At 36.1% G+C, this 19,312-nt stretch overlaps 1 protein-coding gene across 18 annotated transcripts in view; it reads right to left on the reverse strand.

The window, feature by feature from the left end:
* The window catches only part of CDH12 (cadherin 12), a 646,759-nt gene that overhangs the window by 52,758 nt on the left and 574,689 nt on the right, over positions 1-19,312 (reverse strand). For 17 of the 18 annotated variants that reach the window (XM_068931482.1, XM_068931489.1, XM_068931495.1 and 14 more), the window contains one exon: positions 16,013-16,180. The exons of the other annotated variant lie outside the window; for it this stretch is intronic. In XM_068931482.1, coding sequence (XP_068787583.1) covers positions 16,013-16,180 — 168 coding nt within the window. The remainder of the gene's footprint in view (positions 1-16,012; positions 16,181-19,312) is intronic. 18 annotated transcript variants of the gene reach the window in all.

Consider the following 19,312-nt stretch of genomic DNA (forward strand, 5'->3'; position numbering starts at 1 on the left):
TCAATTTCTATTGTCCATTCTACCTACATAGACTTCTACCTCCATTCACTGTAGAGCTATAATGAAACAGGCTTGAGTAATAGCCTATTACTCCCAAAGGTCCTGAAAAACTTGTTCTCTGCAACTTCTAGGAACTGTGGGACAAGCAGCCTGGACAAACATGCAACAACGAGCTACACTGTTCAAAAACACTTCTGTCAAATTTTGAAGATTCTCTCAAGTAACCTCTTTGCCCACAAAATCTTTTATACTAGTTGCATACAACTCTCTTCCAAATATTTTCTAAGTTTGGTGCCAGCTTTTGTAAAGGATCAGTGATATAGGATCTACCACAGGAAAAATCCTTTACTTTCCCCAGGCTGCACTAGGAAACCAAACTCTGCAACTAGTTACACTTCTGCTAATTTCAGCCATATATGTTGCATGCAAGTCTGAATGTTTTTGCATATAGGAAAGCTCATGACAATGCATATTGCCTGGTTAAGATTTGCTCAAGCTATCATGGAATAACAGATAAATGGAATCTTAAGAAAAAAGACATTAAAGGTGACTTTAAGGCCAAAAGTAACGTGTCGGATGACAGATTCAACTTACGCAATTTCACTGATGTACAAACAGACCCACAACTAGAGAAAGGTCAGTAATTATTTAGCTTGACACGGGCAGGGAGGACATTCCCTTAAAAAGCCTGTGGCGTATCCTGTCTCTGTGACTCATGTTATTAAACTTCCCTGGAGTTCCAGGTTGAGAAGTATCAACAAGGATGATAAGAATAGATGAGTGATGAGCCTGTTCAACCCTTAATGCCGAAACGACTGATAGGGATTACTACTCAGCCCCAAAAGCATTCAGGAAACTGAGATGGAGATGAACTTAACTACTATACTCTACCTCTGAGTTTCTAAAACAAAGATAGCTCCAAAGAGCTTAGCAGGAAGAGATCTGAGATGAGTAAGTGACAGGTAATCAGTGATATTGACTGAAATTCAGCAGACATTTACGATTCTCTTGACATGACTGCATTAATTTTAGTTTTAAGGCTCAATAGTTCTTCTGCAGCTTGATTTTCACTTAGAAAGGCTTTTTGCTTCCCCACACCTGTAGTTTACGGGAATTCTGGCATTTACCAAAAAGGTTTTCAACTCTGATGAGAAGAACGAATGAAAACAACATCAACATCAACTAAACAACCATTAAATAGTAATGCAGGTTAGCATCTAAAGACATTGACTACATGCATAATGGACATCAAACAAACAGCTATACATCCCACATTTTTTTTAATCTGTCATCAAAAAGAAAAAAATGCTTGTGTGCATGTAAGATTATCTTCTGCTTTTTCTTTGCCTATGTTTGTTTCACGTCTTCTTTAACACACAACTTCCAAAGTATTGCATTACAGTTAGTCATGATAAGAAAAAAAAATAGGTAATCAAAACCTCTAATTTTTATTTTGTAGGAAAAAATGCTGATTATATATATTATGCAATATTACAAACCTTGCAAAGCTGAAGCTCAAAATCAAACAAACGAGAAAGAAAATTGTTCCTTTAACAACAAAATGAACATAAATACTGTTGCAATTGTTAGCCTAACTTACCAAGGCATGGAAGTTGCTTAACCCAAATGGCCCCAGCAGCACCTGGCACACAGGTTTGTGCCTGTTTAAGAGTATTCCAAAAAAGGACAGTTCATACTTACTTGCCTATGTTTCAGTTAATGGTGTAATAGGCAAAGCAAAGGATTCTGTACATATAATCTGGTACCTCACGTATTTAACCAGTTACATCAGCTACAGCTAATAATCAGTGGCATCTGATGTACAGGCTCCTAAAACTGGGAAGATGGGACTCAGCAGGCAGCTAGGTGTATTTGTGCCTCTCCTAGCTGTGTCCCTGTGCCATGTAATGGACTGGGTGGGACCTTGTGTGGGGAAGAGAAAGGCTGTGCTTCGCCACCATGTGCTCTGACGCAGGCATGCAAGGCTTCTTTCATTCCTGAACTCACTGCTCTGAATTAGAGTTTACGGCTGTATCATTAGATACAGCCCACTGCTCTTAAAGATGCCTGGCTGTAAAATTTCTAGCTCTGCAGATATCCTGGATGTTCAGGTGTCTCCAGTTCTTCAGGATAAAATGCACAGCGACAAGAGCCCTTTTGTGTTTGACTCTGCCTGACTCCACACTAATCCACATGACGGAGCTTCCCTGAGCCGGTAGCTCCAGAGCCAGGAGTCCCTATCAGCCCCTCAGGTAAGCTAGCAGGCTGAGTTTCTGGAGGACGTCCTCTTTCCTCCCTCCCTAAAGGAAAAAAAAATCCAACATATGCAATATAATTTTTGTGTATTGAAATATTTCAGTTGAATCATTTGCTATTTTTTCACTGAAAAGCTGTTGTCACAAAACTTGCTACAAATACACATGCCTACTGCATGTCAGAGATTAATTCCACACAACATAACATCCTCCTAGTTGGAGCACTTGTCCAGGAAATGGGAAAGGTGTCAGTTCATTTTCTCAGCTGAGGACTTTCTGACCCACGGCTTCTGTTTCTAAAGAGGGTCAGGCACAGCAAAGACAGCAGAGAATGCTCCATTTAACAATAAAATGTAGAAATAATCCTAGAAATAATTTCTGGAACCAAAGACTCTGAGGCATGGATATCCTAATACCCAGGCAGGAATGATGCTGACTCTTGTTTCGTGAATCTTAAATTGTCTTTTGCATGGTGGCATGGTCTGAACAGGATGCAAAGAAAATGCTCACTTCTAGAACTTCCCTTATGTTTGCAATTAACATTTGCTCTTACCTGATATGAATTTGAACTCTGACAAGCTGAGGAGACTAAATCAAGTTCTTGAGTGACGGCTTTAACCATTCTGTTCTTACTATGAAAGAAAGATACCACCATTACCACTTCTCTGACAGCTGGCTATGCTGGAAAGGAAGGTGGTGCCTGAAATGGTTATTTGTGCAAAGCCTGACTTTGCCCATATGTTTCTGTGTTCTAAGATGTACTTCCTGCACCCAGAGGACTTACGTGGAGGAGCAGTTTTAGATGATGAAGTTCATTACGTATCATGACCAACGAAGAATCTTTTCCACTAGACACTGTTCTGCTAACAACCAGTCTATTATGTATGATAGAAAAATTATTACCAAACAACAAAAAAATTCCAAAACCTAGACTGAAATTTTGTGTAATTATTATAGAAAGAGAATAATATTTTATTGGTTTTGGTACATTTTAAAAGTTTGAAATAGATGCTTTTATATAAGAAAGGTAGTGGCTGTAAAGAATTATAAAGGTGTGGTATGCTTTACAGATAGCTAAAGGAAAGTTTTCAGAAGAAAATATTTTTCCTTTTCCAAAATCTCAGACACCATGTAACTGGCATTTATCAGGTAGACACATTAGTAATATTCTGGTGATCACACTGTTACCATGAAATAAATCAATATACTTATTCCCTCTATAAAATTTAAATTGCATGATATATGAGAAACATTAACATGATAAAAAGTATATTGCCAAGGATGGGACGCAGAGTTTGTAATGCTCTGCTTAACATCTCTGCTTCTTAAATATCTTGTGGGAGATTTTTCATATTTTCTTTATTACTCTGGCACAAAATATAACATGATTTTATTACAATTCATTCACTGTTAAGAATGTGGTCAAACCATTTACTTTAGGATCTCAGCCAAGTGCTCTAAATCATCTGCACTGGAAGAATCTTTTTCTCTTCATTGACTACGGAAATTAAGTCCCTGTCTTTAGTCCTCTGAGTCACACCTAAGTTACATGCCTAAAGATCACCTAAACAAAACATGTTTCACATCTGTATTGCTCAAAAGACTGTCTGTGAAACTTTTATTTGAGTATACCCATTGGGTACATTATTCTGTAAACACTTTTCACAAAAACATACATTACTTTTCTTCACTGATTTGGCACTGTTTGAAGCAGAAAATGAATTTTTAAAAAGATATAAATGTAGAAACATCAAGTATAAGTGAATAATGGATTACTGTTCTTTGTTTTAAGTATGGTTTATTGTAGACAGTTTCTTTACAATATTTTTCTTCCTTAATACTGAAGTGTGATATAGACCAAAAAATAGGATGCAATGGGATACAACTGGCCTCACATTTGCAGTTTCTTAGGCTTCATAGCAAATATAATCAGCTTATCAAAGTGATGTTTATGTCTTCCAAATGAAATGTCTAAATTTGAGATCTGTATATAAATATTGCTCCATTTGCAATGAAATCTGTGGATGGTCAGTGCTTACTTAAAGATCTCTCTTTTTGACAGTGTTGGCTGTCACAACTATAAAACGAACAAATTTGCTGCAGAAGCTACTGAGAACAAATAATTGTGATGAATTCAAGAAAAAATAGGATTGCTCCAGAGAACTTTTGGTATTATATTTTTCTTTTTATGGCTTTCTTTTTTCAAAAGCTCAACTAAATACATAGTTTAGACTCTACTTAAATAGTCATCAGCATTCATTTGATATGCAAATGGCAGACATTTTTGAACGTGTGGGGTATCTATAGCTCCTACTGTTGTCAGCAGGAACCTTTGGATTGTTGCAAGCACTTTTGAACATCTGGGATCCCATTTAACATTTTTACAAGACGTGAACACTCCTGAAAGTCTAACTACAACTGTGGTTGTTTGGTATTTCTGAAAATCATGAGCTTAAACTGTTATGATTATGATTAGATAATTGCATATGGTCTGCTTCACTTCATGTTGCACCATAGCCTCTAAATTTTCAGAAAAAGACACCACAATAACCAGAAGAACAGCTGTGTTGATCTCTTCCTTGGACAGAAGGCGTCCAGAAAGAGGGCAGATGCTGCTAGAAATGATGTTAGGGATGCAGCAAGCAACACTGGGTCGCTCAGTCACTTTGCAGACAACTCTTAAGGTATTGCAAGGCAACCCCATGCTGTTAAATCTGTAGCCCTAGCTACTGTTCAGTATCAGAGAGTAAGCAGAGACCTGTAGTGCCTTTGAGCAGTCCCAAGGTTGCCATGGATAAAATTTCATTCACTCGATCTAAATACTCTCTGTGTTTTGAAAGAATAATTTCTTTACTGCTCCCCACAGAAAACACACTGGGGCAGAATGAATGTCATGTTTCCTGCCAAAGGATGCTGAATTTCTATGAAACGTTTTTGTTTTCACCTTCTACTCAGAAGGCAGCAGATGTAAAATATAATTGTTAATAATAATGATCTACGATGATAATAAAGTATTTAAAAATAACTGACACATAAATTTTGCCGTTAATGATCAAATAGCATTTAATGATGGGGGAAATAAAATGGATAAGTGCAGACTAACAAGAGTGATCAATAGATACTATTTAACTTCTAACCACTATCATTTATACTTCTTGAACTTCTTGAACTATTGCTTTTATGGAGCTGTCGGACTATTACATTTTACCTATTGAGGAATTATCTGTATTTTTGTTTGCTCATGGAATAATATCACAAAACAGGTTTGGGTGGGCTTTTTCGGTTTACTTGCTCTGCTCTGCAGCTGAGGGCTCAGTCTCTCTGTTTAGTGCCTTAAAGAGGTTTTATTTCATTCAGTCAGTACTCCAAACAGTCCTCTAAGAACAGCCTTTGCTCATTGGGTATTCCTGAGAACGTTTAAAAAATCAGCAACAATATGAGCGTGGCAGATATAAAATTTACTGAACAGTTAATGTTCTTGAGATTCTACGGTAACTGAGTATTTGTCTCTCCAGTTTAGTTCTCAAGTTTTTTAATGTTGTGTTTTAGTGGGCTTTAGGTCATTCTTCAGTTTCAATAGAATGTTTCATTCTTCCAGATGTTTTATGATCAAGATCATGCCACAATGACAGCTACCAAAACTAAAGAGCTTTCTAAAGGCACTTTTACTAAGACTACATCCACTTACTGGGTCATATCTGCTCTTAGCGAAAGTGTTTGAGGAATTCTGATATGAAAAGGAGTAAGAGAAAAGTTGGAGAAAGTTGGCATAAATATAAATAGAAACTTGAAGAGATGCTGAACTTTGTGTAAATTCATCTTTTATGTTACACAAACACAAATACTAACAGATACCTACATCACTATCAGATGCTGTGAATAAAGGTGAGATGCATGGCCTCGATAGCAAAGCATAGGCTCAAAAACCTGCATCTGTACAAGGAAATTTCAGGTATCCATCTATATTCTGTGACACAGAAGCCAACCAATATAGAATGGCCTATTTCCATATTATTAAATTCTCTTACCCACATCAAAATAGGTCAGCTTCATGGAAAGCGAAGAGTATAGGAACTACTTTCAACTATACAGAGTAGTTCCTGATCTGTGCTAATTCTCCCATGTGCCCCAAATTTGTCTGAAAAAGCTTTATTTGGTGTAGATCAAAACTGTGCCAGGGATTGTTACAACAATTTAACAATACAGATGATTTAAGCACCCAGGAATGTTACCTGACACACTTTAGTCATATAGATGCAGGTAAAGAAAATAATATTCTAGTCGCAGCTTAGTCACAGCGGTCACTGGTAGGCATCACTGCTCATAATATGCAACTGCAGAAGAAATATGTTTTGTGCTCTGGATTCAAATATCCTTGGTAAAATGTAAACAAATACATAAGCACACTAGGAAAACTCATTGTAAAGCAAATTTCCCAAAATCTTGCACTTCTTTCACAACTATAATACAAGAGCTAATTTAGCAAAGTTTCTGAGACACATAATCATTAGTAAAAGCAGTATACCAGTTACTGAATACCATTTATAACAGAACAATTAAAAGTGGCAAATAAAATTGGGTTCTTGATGTATCAAATCCTGCTCAAGCACATGATAAGACCTAGTCCATACACAATGACCAAAAGCCCCAACCCTGCCAATATTAACATGCTTAATTTTACCACTGCAGCTATTCCTACAAAACAAAACCAAGCGTACACAAGCAATATAGGCAAAGAGCAATTTTATAACCCAGCTACTACAGTTAGGAAAAAAAAAATCAGGAAAGCTTTTCACCATGCAAATACTTCTTTAGGTCTTCACAAGCAAAATAAAATGGGCTGTTGCACACCTTGACCACCACAGCTGTAGCAATATTAATACTTAGAGAAAATAGCCTTTTTTTTTTCTTAGAGATACTTTCACATTACAGTACTGAAAATGTACATGTTCTTAACAGTTGTGCAGCACATCATGGAAACACTCCCTCAAACTGTTCCATATAAAAATGTCTATAATCACACTGATTACGTGCTAGAATAGGATAAAAAATACAGAGGTATTTATATGACTAGCTGGCCAACATGTAGCTAACATGGGATAGTCAAACAGAAGCAGCAGAAAAGAGTCACAGTGATAACGGTGAAGTGGACAAGCCAAGCAAGATAGAGCTGCAAAGAGCTTATCTGGGATGGTGAAGACCCAGCGGCTTGAGACAGCAAAATGTGGTGAGATTCAAACTTGGAAGTGAGCCAGCAAAGCGAAAATTATTTCTGCAGCATTTTAAGGGAGCAAAAAATTGGGGAGGAGAGGCAGGAGGTGGCTACACTTCAGTTATAAGATGAAGGGGTGGTTAGGGATACATTTCTGTCTCTACTAGGATAAGGGAGACGAGTATATGTTGGATGTAAGGTGAGAAAGAGTGGGGAGAAAAGTGAAGGAGATGTTTGTTGATAGTATGGAGATATGAGGCTTGGAAGGAACCTAGACTGAAGAGGAGTTTCCCACATCCACCCCTGATTCCTGTACAAACACCGGGCAAGTACTCAAGCACGTACTGATTTAACTATTGTTTTGCTGGTGTCATAGCTATTGTTAAGTGACTCCTAGGTATTAAAATCCAAAATTATAATCACCTCTACATTCCTGTCTTCCATTACTCCTTGAAGTGGTTGATTAAGATACGTATTCACCTCAAAAATGAAGTTTTAGTTTACTCCAAAAAAATCACAGATAAATGGATAAATAAATAAATGGACTTAATAAATCAGACAAATTAACAAAAGATGGAGTAGACCAGGATTCAAACTTCCCTCCCTTTCTGATTCAGAGCAGGCTTTGACTTGTCTCCCACCTAATCACTGGCTGCAGGCTAGTCTGCAATGAATCTGTCTACCCGTCTCGTGTAAGTAGTTCCCATTTGGTATAAAATAAGTAATTACTGCCGGAACTGAATTAGTGCATCTTGTCTGCCAGGCCAATGCTTTAATCAATAGAAGATAGACTCATTTTCACTCTGAGAGCCAAGGAATGTACAAGTGCTGTACGAAAAGCTCAACAAGTTTTAACAGGAGCTTCACAGAAAGCCATCCTTCCCTAGCTAACACCCAGTGGCTAGAATAACTTCCCAGAAAGCTGGGCCCACTTGTCCCAGATTCTTAGTTAGGCAGATGGGAGCTCTGAACCTTAATTCCAAGTAAGTTTTCTAGCAAATTGTCAAAGTACGGGGGAGTAAACCTGTCTTCTTATTTTGAATTGCTACCTCTGTTTTTATTATTTTAATTTTTTAGGCTATTGAACAGAAAAATCAGCTAATCATACAGTCCTCTCCAGGGTTTCTCCTTTTCTGTAGGTGTCTAATTTACTGCTGGGGGTGATCAGCACTGCATTCTTCTGAACTCTGTTAAGGCAGACAGCATTATTTGAGGAACTTCTCTCTCATAGGCCAGTAGACCTGTATTTTAAAGAAGAAACCTGACTAATTCATCCAAAGCAGTGAGTAAAAAGAGTTTTGTATCTTTTTCATGTGGACCAGAAGGCCTTTTACTTGCGCTCGGCATGTGAACCCAAATCTCTAATGAAATCTGAGCAAGATAGGTACAAAGCTACGTGAATGGAATCTGCCAGATTTGATTTACTAAGTGAACAAAATTGACTTGCTTTTATATATGCTTTTTATATATGCTTTTATCTACATCTTTGCTAAATAGTGTGTGTGCAAGTTCTGTGAGGTACCAGGCTTCCCAGAGGTGATTGAACGTATAAGTAACTAATTATGATGACAATTTTCAATCTACAGAGTGTATATGAGTATCTATGTATGGGCAGCTTAGTCTGTGATCAGCACTTGCTTTTTTTTCTTTCAAAATGGTTGTATTTCCACAATTTTTAATATTTGAAAGTAAGTCCTTAAAAATATAGTGCAAACCAACAAATAACTGCTGAAAATTGATGCTATCTAAAGGGTAATGATTTGCAAGCTCTCTTCCTAATTTTATAATTGCAAAAGTGATCATCTAGACAATCGAACACTCAAATAGCATGCAACAGCTATATAATTAAAAGATAACAGCTTAGCTCTCTTTTATAAGGCTGTTTTTTCTGGAAGTAAAATTATGAAAATTACATCAATGAACAATATTCTTTCCAGTTTGTAAATTATCAATTTTGTTTACTTTTCTGTATTTGATTTCTTTTCTTTTCCTTTCCACTGTAAGATTATTGTTTCCTCTGCCCTGCTCTCACCAGTGGAAAATTTAATAAAATCTGTGAAATACATTGCACCATCCACTCTTGAAATTCCAATCCAATTAGCTGCAAAGTTTCTAATACACTAACAGACAGCTAAACTACAGGTTCTAGGATGAGTTCTTCAACCTTGCATTATTTAAGGTGTCATTACCAGAAAGATGAATAGTTTTTTTTCTATTTCCAAGCATATTAGCATTTTTAGGAATTTGCCATCCTTCTTCTATGCAAGCAATCTTGACGGATTTCACTGGCATATTTCTGGAAAGACTAATGATAGCAAAACCTCACCCTCGTCATGGCTAGTCATGGCTCTAGACCCTTCCAAACATTTTAAAATCTAGTCACCAAACAGCCCTGAGAGAATAATTTCTGATCATCAGCTGTTATCTTAAAGCTAATGGTAGACAAAATTAAATAATATAGGAAGATAAAGTTAAACTATTGGGTCTAATCCTTATTTCACTTTACTCACGTTAAAAATATTTTTTAACCATTGCCCTACAATAATGAGTCCTCCAGTGGGCTGGAAATGATATTATAAAATACATCTTTAGCCAAACAGTTCTGATCAATAAAAAAAGAAAATTAAGGGAATCTCAACACCCTAAAAATAAAATCAACTAATCTGACTTCATAAGACACTTGAGAATGGTCTTTTCTTCGCTAATATCAAAATAAAAACTATATACATTTTAAAATGTAATGACATTTCTTCTATATCAGGTCTTTATCTTGTAAAAAGTATATTTATGCCACATTAAAATAAATAAAAAGTCGTAGTATTCCTTTGACTAAGACCATTCCTATGTGCCTTTATTGCTCTGCATATAAGATTTTATTTCTCTAAATTGCTTCCAGAGTCACTTTGTCATCAGTGAACAAAAGAAAGAGACAGGAAAACTGAAGCACAATAACCTTGCAAAATATGAATCAACTACTTTACTTAATTGGTTTGATTCCATAATGTATAATTTATACCAACTAATTATACAGCTTTTGTCATTTAAATGCTGAAGTAAATATAATCCATCTATCCTTTCTGGAAGCTTATTTTAAGACTTGGAAACAAGCCACAACTGTCCTTGCGGCTGGCTCAGAATTGTCTAACACTTGATGCGTTAAGAGTCAGCCCATTAGCTTCCAGGAAGGATTTGCTGAATTGTCTTTTTACTTAGCCCAGTTGTCATGTACATGAGTGGCTGAGGGAGAAAGGCCCACCTGAACCACGGTGCACGCCTGCAGATAAGCAGCTTTTATTCAGTCCTCTCTGCTCAAAAGCAATGTTGTGCTATGCCAAATTTTCATTTAATTGCTTAAACATTGCTACTATCATATATAAAGTACATTCTCTTTCACTCCTTGCCTTTTCTTTTTTGCAAGAATCAAGTTTTGTTATGAAATAGTTATTTTAATATTTAACGAACAAGTTCTATCTTTAGTAATGAAATGTGCACAGTAATTCAAAAAATCAGTGTCCTAATGAGTCAGGCAAGACAGACGTATGGAATCCTCATGGAAATACTTTTCTACTAATAAAGTCATTGAAATTCATTTTTCCTTCTAGTTATTATGAAAACATCAGTTTTCTGAAGCGTCTCAGTTTTCTGAAATGTGGGCCAAGAGATACCTGCAGGTCAAACAACTCTGTCAGAAATATGTGATGTTTAGAGGTTTCCTTTTGGTACACAGGCATCTCCTCATTACTGAGAGATATACAAGGTGGGAGTTTGCCGATGAATATGTTCAAAAGCAGAGGTTCTAAATAAAAAAATCTTGTGTTCAGCAGGATAGTCGATGGCTTTTCATCACTGTAATCTGATATCCCACTCAAACCTAGCTGTCTCTTTAAAGGACCTTCGATGAGATGAAGGTGTTCCATGCTAGAATTTTTTTGGAAATCTTATAATGCATTATTTATCATTGTAGTTTCTTCTAAGTATTAATAATATATATTCTCCTACTTCTGCTGTGAATTTTTTTTTCATCATAAATGATTTCAGAAAATAAGTTTAAACTTTATTCTGTTATTATGGATACCTTTTTATTCCATAAGATAATACAGAGCATGGCATCTTTGGTATAAGGACTTTGGGAAACCATAGTCCTGATTATGCGACAGAGAAACATCTACCCACCACTGGTTAATGCTAATAGACCTTTAGTCCTTTTTTTACAGTGTTCACTTGCTGGCTTTGCTGGCCAGTGATGTGATATTGGAGGCCTCAGCCCTACTAAGAACAGGAAGGACTCTCCAGGCCTTGCCTGGCCTGAACTTGGAACCTACCTGGACCTGACTTTAAAGGTTTATTTTTCACATAAACCGAAATTATGTATAAACGTCCTTTCAGCTGCGGTGGTTAAACAAATGATCAACTCCCTTTCCTAACAGGCAGCAATTCTGATTCATGACAAAGTTTTCAAAAAGCAAACCCAAACAAAATTAAATTGGCTCTATGAATTTCTGGCATACTATAAACTATCTCACATGCCACTTAACCATTTGGGACTGGCTGAGTAATTCTTCACTCACCAGGATTTTTGCTATCACTATTCTGACTAAGGAGAAGTCCCTAGTTTGCCACGATCTAACTACGTCCTCTCTAACATATCCAGAAAAAAAGGGAATATTTCACTTAACTGTCTGCCTTGATGAAGCATGTTACAAAACACTGATGCAACCAAACCGACATTTTATCCTGCAAGCCATGCTAAATGTTTATTACTTCAAATATTGACAGGCACCTCAGATATTATTTGCTTCTGTTTTGTTAAGATCCACTTCTATAATTTGGCTTCTATCTATTATTTGATATAATAGAAGGAAAAGGTTTTCAACTCTACTCGTGCGCAAAGCAGAGGACAAGTTTGGTCTCTTGGGTTTTTTGCTCCCTCATAGCAATGATTGGACAAAAAAGTCATAAATACAGTCTGTACGTGAAACGAGACCTCAAGGCTATCTTCTTCAAAGAGGAAAATACATCCCATGATCTCTCTGGCTCATGAAAACTTTCTGACATATGTAAGACTAGTGTATTTTCAGTAACACTAGATGAAGGCATGCAGCGAAAGAGAAAACGACTAAAGCCCCCAACAGCAAAGGAAGTCAAATGTACAGCTGAAAATTAGACATAGGAAAGAGCACTGGGAACTAAGAGCTTGCCAATCCACTGAATTTTTCAGTTTTCAGGAATTTGTATTTCCTCTTGCACCTGTGACAACCTTCTAGCAGCAGGGATTATGGCTCAGAGGAACAGACAGATTGCCATGGGGAGTGCTTTGAACACTTGAGCATAAAGACAGTGGGAATACTACTTCAAAGAGACCCACTGTGACAATTCCCTTGTGGACCTCACAAGTGTTTTGATAAGCTGTTAGAAAACACGAGGAGGAACCAGTGGCTATAGTGCATGTGAGTTCTGAGAAAATAGGGTAAGAGTGGACAGAGGTCTTGGAAGTAAATTTTAGGCTGGTAGGTAATAAACCAAAGATGAAGACAACCAGAGTAGCATACTCTGAAATTGTCTATGTACAACTGGGGAGAGAAAGATGGAGGGGCAAAGTTTTAATGCCTAGCTGAGAAGGAGGTGTAGGGAGCAGCAATTCACATTACTGACAACTAGGGACACTTGATGAAGAAAGGATATCTGTACAAAGGTGCAAAATTATTTTCAGTCATAAGAAAATCAGGCTTCAGAAAGCTTGGAAACTTTCCTATGTGGTCAGATTGAATCGTCATTCTGATTCCAGCTGAAGATTTCAGGAAAGCTTGCGGGTGCAGAAAAGCACACAGTTCAAAAATTGCAAAAGCACACGGTTTCAAGTACAGGGTGCAGTCATCATAATTCTGCATTTTTCACTAAAGGATGTTACAAAAGACAATGGTAGTGAAGTAGGAAATGCAGAAAAGGTAGATCAAACAGAAAATAATCTAAACAAGGTCCAGAAATGAGAAAAAAGCAAGCAATAATAAAATGCCAGAGGTTTAAAAAAGGGAACTTGTACGGTCTAATTTAATGCCTAATGTTAAACAAGGCTATCAGCATAATAGGCATGTTAGAAATCTGATGGAAAGATCAAAGTCAGTAGGATAGTCTAATACCAACAAGTAAAATATACATGAAAGGCAAAGTAGGCCTTACCAGTGGAGGAATAATGGCATGTGTTAAAGGAAGCTCTAGGTCAAATCAAACTCAAAGAAGAGAACAGTGCTAACCATAGCTAGTCAGAAAAAGTTCTCCAGTTCACCCAAATTTTACAGTAACCATAATGGGTTTAGATTCAATATCTGTGCAGGAGCTATAATAACCAAAATTACATGATGGCTGTATTCAGTTAAATAACAAAGTGGAAATAAATAAAACTGAGGAATATAGTTGTAAAGAATCTGAATGAGATAGCTAAGAGAGTTAAATCACTGCAGGTGGTGTGGATGCTATTTGGGGACACCGTTTTGGAGGCCCAAAGCAAATGTGTGGCATCTATGAAAAAGCAGGTCAGTAAGAATAAACAACATAGCTATTAAAAGCAAGAACATATCTTTCAAAAAAATTAAGTTGCGTCTGGAAGAAGACAATTGAAAGAACCACAAAATCTGTTTTAGCTACAAAAGCGCAGTAAGGAGGACCAAAAATGAGTCTCAGTAACACTCTGGTAAATAAGCTAATAAGAAATGTCTTTTAACATATCTGGAGGTGAAAGCCTGAGAAAGAGTGTGTAAGACCACCCCAAAATCAAGTTATAGAAGTGCACAGAGAAAATGTGATCACAGATGTAAAACTGAATGCATTTTTTAATTTGCGTTCAGTGTAGAACAGCTTCGGCATTTTTCTACCCTGGAACCTTCTTTAGGGGAGATCCATAAGATAACGTTAAACTGCCTATAGAAGTCACTGTGGAATGAAGAGTTAAAACAGTAACAAATCATTGGGACTACATAGTATTCCCCCAAGAGCCTGAAGGATGAAATAACTGAACTATTATGATGTGTAATGTCTTTTGTAAAACCACCCTGGCACAGGAAGACTTACAGGTGCCAATATAATGCTGATTTTTTTTCCTTTTTTTCACAGCTTTTCAGGGAGTTCTGGGGAACTATGGATGGATATACTTGACACACACAGGGCGAATTGGTAGGAGCAGAATTAGTGCATACATAAATAATTTCAGATAATATTTGCATGGATAATATTGGAGAAAACTCAACCCAGCTTTTCTAAATAATAAAATCTTCTGAAATCTTCAAAGTAGTCAACACACATGTAGTTATGTAGAGATGGATTCAAAACAAACAAAGGGAAGCTGTTTGTTGTGCCATAGATAATGAATTTCTGGAACTCACTAACATAGGATGTCACGGACTCTGAAACTTTACATGAATTACAAAGAAACTGGGCAATTTGCTAGAACAAAAATTCATTGAAGGTTACTAAATACCAAGACACCACCTGAAGCAAAAATTGTTAGAAATTGAGGAAGTTTTCTTGAGTATTGTTACATATTTGCCTTATGAATATCCTCTAGATGACACTGCAGAAGACAGACTACTAGGTCAGGTGGATCTTTGTCTTAGCATAGTCATTCTTATATTCCTGAAGAAATGTAACATATTTTCATATTGAAGAAAGGAAGAATAAGAACTTATATATGAGAGAAAATTGTGAAGTGTCAGGTATGGTTTGATACCTAAGCACCATTTATAATACAAAAAGCAGGATTACAACGCATGCACAAGGAGAGACATAAGAAGAAGTATAAAATTGCCATGCTCTTACTGTAAGTTCACATAAATTACAGATGTTCTAACACGAATTTGTCTTATTAGCAACTTTAGCAGCTAATTCTTTTGCCGCAGTTATCAAGGTTTATGCTTGATTAGCGTCTGCATTTCAAACATATGAAACATACAAAACTTTAGTAAATTCGAAGGAGAGCCGTAAGTGACAATCCTTCTGCTAATTATACACAGACTACAAGACTCTTTAAGTGAGCATATTTCTGAAAAGCCTCATTTAGGCTAATTGATATAAAGTGATATAAATTGTCAGTGAATGATCACTATTTTGAGGCTGTTAAGTATATTCAAGAACAGATTTAATCTTCTTGGCCAAGATGTGCAAAAGTTTTACACCTGCTTATCATAACAGCAATGTTCAGTATGAGCCATTTCTATCTTTGATACCTGGAAGTCTCAGGTTAGAACTATCTGTCATTTGAAGAGGATATCCGCTTTCCCTTGAAAAAATATTATTTCCCAAATCATTTTAAAGTGTAAATGAAATGAACTCTCGGCCTGAGGCTGGCTCTGCAAAATGATGACATGTTTCCTTTCAAAAATTCAAAATTCTGTTGTAAATTGAGCTTTATAGTCTTAAAAAATCCAACTGTATACTCTATTTTTTTCGTCATGTACATCATTTGTGGATCCCAAATACTTATTTAAAGGATTTCTTGCCCTAATACTTTAAATCATGCTTATTTGAAAATTAATGCATTTAGAATACTACATACTCTTAGGAAATCTGGGTGGGTTGTCATTGACATCTGTGAGAGTAATGTTTACAGTGGTAGTACCAGCTAATCCTCCCAGCTGTCCTCCCATGTCCTTGGCTTGGATAAGAACTTGATATTGTTCTTTAACTTCTCTGTCCATATTTGGCAGGGCTGTTCTTATTACACCTAGGAGAAAAAATGGGAAAGAGAAAGAAAAAATAAACAAAGGGCTATGATTGCCTACTATTATATTTTAATACTGGAGCTCTTGGACAGACTTCCTATAGAACTGATCAGGGAGCAGTTCACATAGAAATACAAACCGATCACTTGGGTCTTTCAAAGTTGTTCTATAGGTATTAGCTATTCAGCAACTCCAAATGACAGCTGCGTGATTAGATCAGGACATGAATCACCTTCATCGAGCATGACAACAGTGCATTTTCAGGGGGGATGTGAAAGGGAAGGTTATAGGTTTGCCACACAAGGACCAAAGAAAGTCATGTTGTGCAGACTCGGACAATGTAACATGAGATGTTTGGTCACCATCAGAATTTTGGAGACTTAACTTTATCTGTTTCAAATGAATCACTTGCCATCATGGAAGTTCCTCTCATTCTGTACTAAAGGAGGTCCTCATTAGAAGGTTCTGCCTTATTTGAAAAAGTTTGCTTGACATAACACATAGATACAGTGAAAAAGTTTAGGTATTTTCTTAAAATAATGTAATCAATATCCTAGTAAGACATTACTCGGATGACTCTTAATCTTCAGTGACTTCAGTCTAAATAGGTATGCCATTATCTCCTTCCTGATACGTTATAAAAGTATACAATAAAAGCAAGATTTGCAGAGAAAGGGAGGTAACACTGATCATTAGATTAGCTGATGAAATTGTAAAAAGCTGCAAGATTTTGGGCACATAAGCCTTTTCCTTATAATCAAACGTATAGAAAAAAATATATTACTGTGTCAAATTTTACAAGTGCATGCTGTATTGCAAAATGCTACAAATTCAGTAATAGTTTTCAGAAAATGCCTTAGTGCAAACAGACTTATGCGGATAGCATGCATAATTATAAAATAAACCAGCTGGAAAGACATTCTTCTCCTTTAGTTTATTATTATTTTAGAACACGCTATTTTTCAGTATTAACCTGTCTGGTTTTAGAAGGAGTCTTTTTCCCCTGGCATTATAATGGAGCTGGAATGATAATAATCAAGCTTTAAGGCGCATTCATATTCTTCTGGCAACTAACAGCTGGTATGTTAACAAGTAAGAATAGGAACCATTAGCTTACAGTACTTATTCAGAGTCCAGAAATAACTTTGACCTAAATTTTCCATTTATGAAACTTATCAAAAATTCCTATTAAACTGAATTGTATAACAGCATGGCTTTTCCATTCTCTCCACTTGTAACACTGATTCTGATAATAACAATTAATAATAACTAGTATTTTCTATCTCAGAATGGCATTTACTGAACTCCATAGATCTGGAATATGAATAGCAAATACTTGAAATAATTAAGAGCATTTACACACAGCAAGAGTATACTCTGAGTTTTTCAAAAACAGTGTTGTTCAATGTTTTGTTTGTTCTAGACAGAAGTCTTGAATTATAAACTCCACAAATATAAAAATTTATGAACATACACGTTTGTAAATTTGGACTAATATACTAAAAAAGTTAGTGGTATCATGACAACAGGCATCGTGACGACAGTAAAATCATTAAGAATTTAAGTAAAAAGTGATATTCACTAAAAAAATATTTTTGCCAAAGGGATGAACCAAAAGGATGAATATTACTAAGTCTCCTCTTAAATCTCCTAATCCATGTTTTTACATTGTGGAGAGTGTACATTCCACCATATTTTACAATATTCTTGGCATGATCATTCTTAGAATCGAAGAGCTGGGAGAATGAATTTCCCATGTTACACTAGCAAAATATAATAATAAAAGATTTAAAAAAAAAAAAAAACTGACCTTGGAGATAATATGTTGTGAGCAGGAGATGCAGTTCATTTGATTTTTGTGTAACAATTTTAGATACTATTGAGTGTTTTTCTCAGTTAGAAATATTCCTAATGGTCCTCAGAAAATGAAGAATTAGTTATCAGTCTAGCAGTGAAGTGCTCAATCACCCACTGTTTTTCCCATCTGGAAGTATAAAGGTATTCCATATTTTTTTCTGTAAGAAATCTCTGTCCCCAGTAAAAAAAATCAATGAGAATAATTTTCCTGTCTAACAGTTCATAGGCAATTTTCCCTTTTACTATCTGCTCTATTTCAAAAACATAGATGAAAACTGCTATTTCTACCAAAGCCATCAGTTCATATGGATGAGACAAAGATGATTTAAAGTTATCTAACCACAGCAAAGGATAAAAATAAAATGAGAATAACAAATTCTGGCCAAAGAAAGGACTGCAAACTTTGGCAATCCAACTTCAGTTTCACAAAGAATATTTAAACTTTGAACTTGAAGACTTATTCTAATGTAGAGGTCTTATATGCATGTAACATTGTTCTGAGTGTTTTTAAACCCCTCTACCTTAAGATTTTACAATAAAAATTGTCTGACTCCAGAACTGAAAAATTTTGACTTTTTTTCTTTGCAAATTAACATTGATACCTAAAATGATGGGAAATATAATCTCAATGAGGCTGCTGAAAACTGAGAATGGTAAGTGTGGGACCAGAGCCTGAAGATACATTCTGCAAAGTTGCTAGCTCATAATGAATTTAATAGGAGATGACCCACTTCTGTGGAAGAGAAAATACAGGTTCTGTGAACAACTTCATGAATAAACATTAAAGTTACTATTCCTACTGAAACTACTTCGGATTTCAATAATATGACTGAGGTCAGAATTTGGATCAAAATGATTTAGTCTAAGGAAAAATTAGAAAACTTAGATATCTAGCCTTCATTGAGAATATTGACCTCATAGGCATAGCAGATAGATTGCATGGAAAGAAGTTTATCAAAAGGACATTTTAGTCCAGAAGTCTTTTTGTTTCTTAGAACAGAAAGAATAGAGGAATGATAAAGTAAGTTATCCTTCTGCGGAGTAGTGCTATTTGTAGAAACTTCAAAGTAAAACCAGGTAAGCAATCTCACAGCATTAACCCCCAAGTATATTCCAGCCTAGAGAAAAGAAACACAGTGGCAAGTGTGTATTAACAGCCACCTGACCATCTCTGACTTCAATATGCTGCAGAGATCAGAGAGGATACTAGAGGAGGAAATGTAAAAGTAATGGTAGCGAGAGACTTCAATTAATTCTACATAGGTTGGGCAAACGTC

The sequence above is a fragment of the Struthio camelus genome, chromosome 2 (genome assembly GCF_040807025.1).
Source record: "Struthio camelus isolate bStrCam1 chromosome 2, bStrCam1.hap1, whole genome shotgun sequence".
In the NCBI taxonomy this organism is placed as follows: domain Eukaryota; kingdom Metazoa; phylum Chordata; class Aves; order Struthioniformes; family Struthionidae; genus Struthio; species Struthio camelus.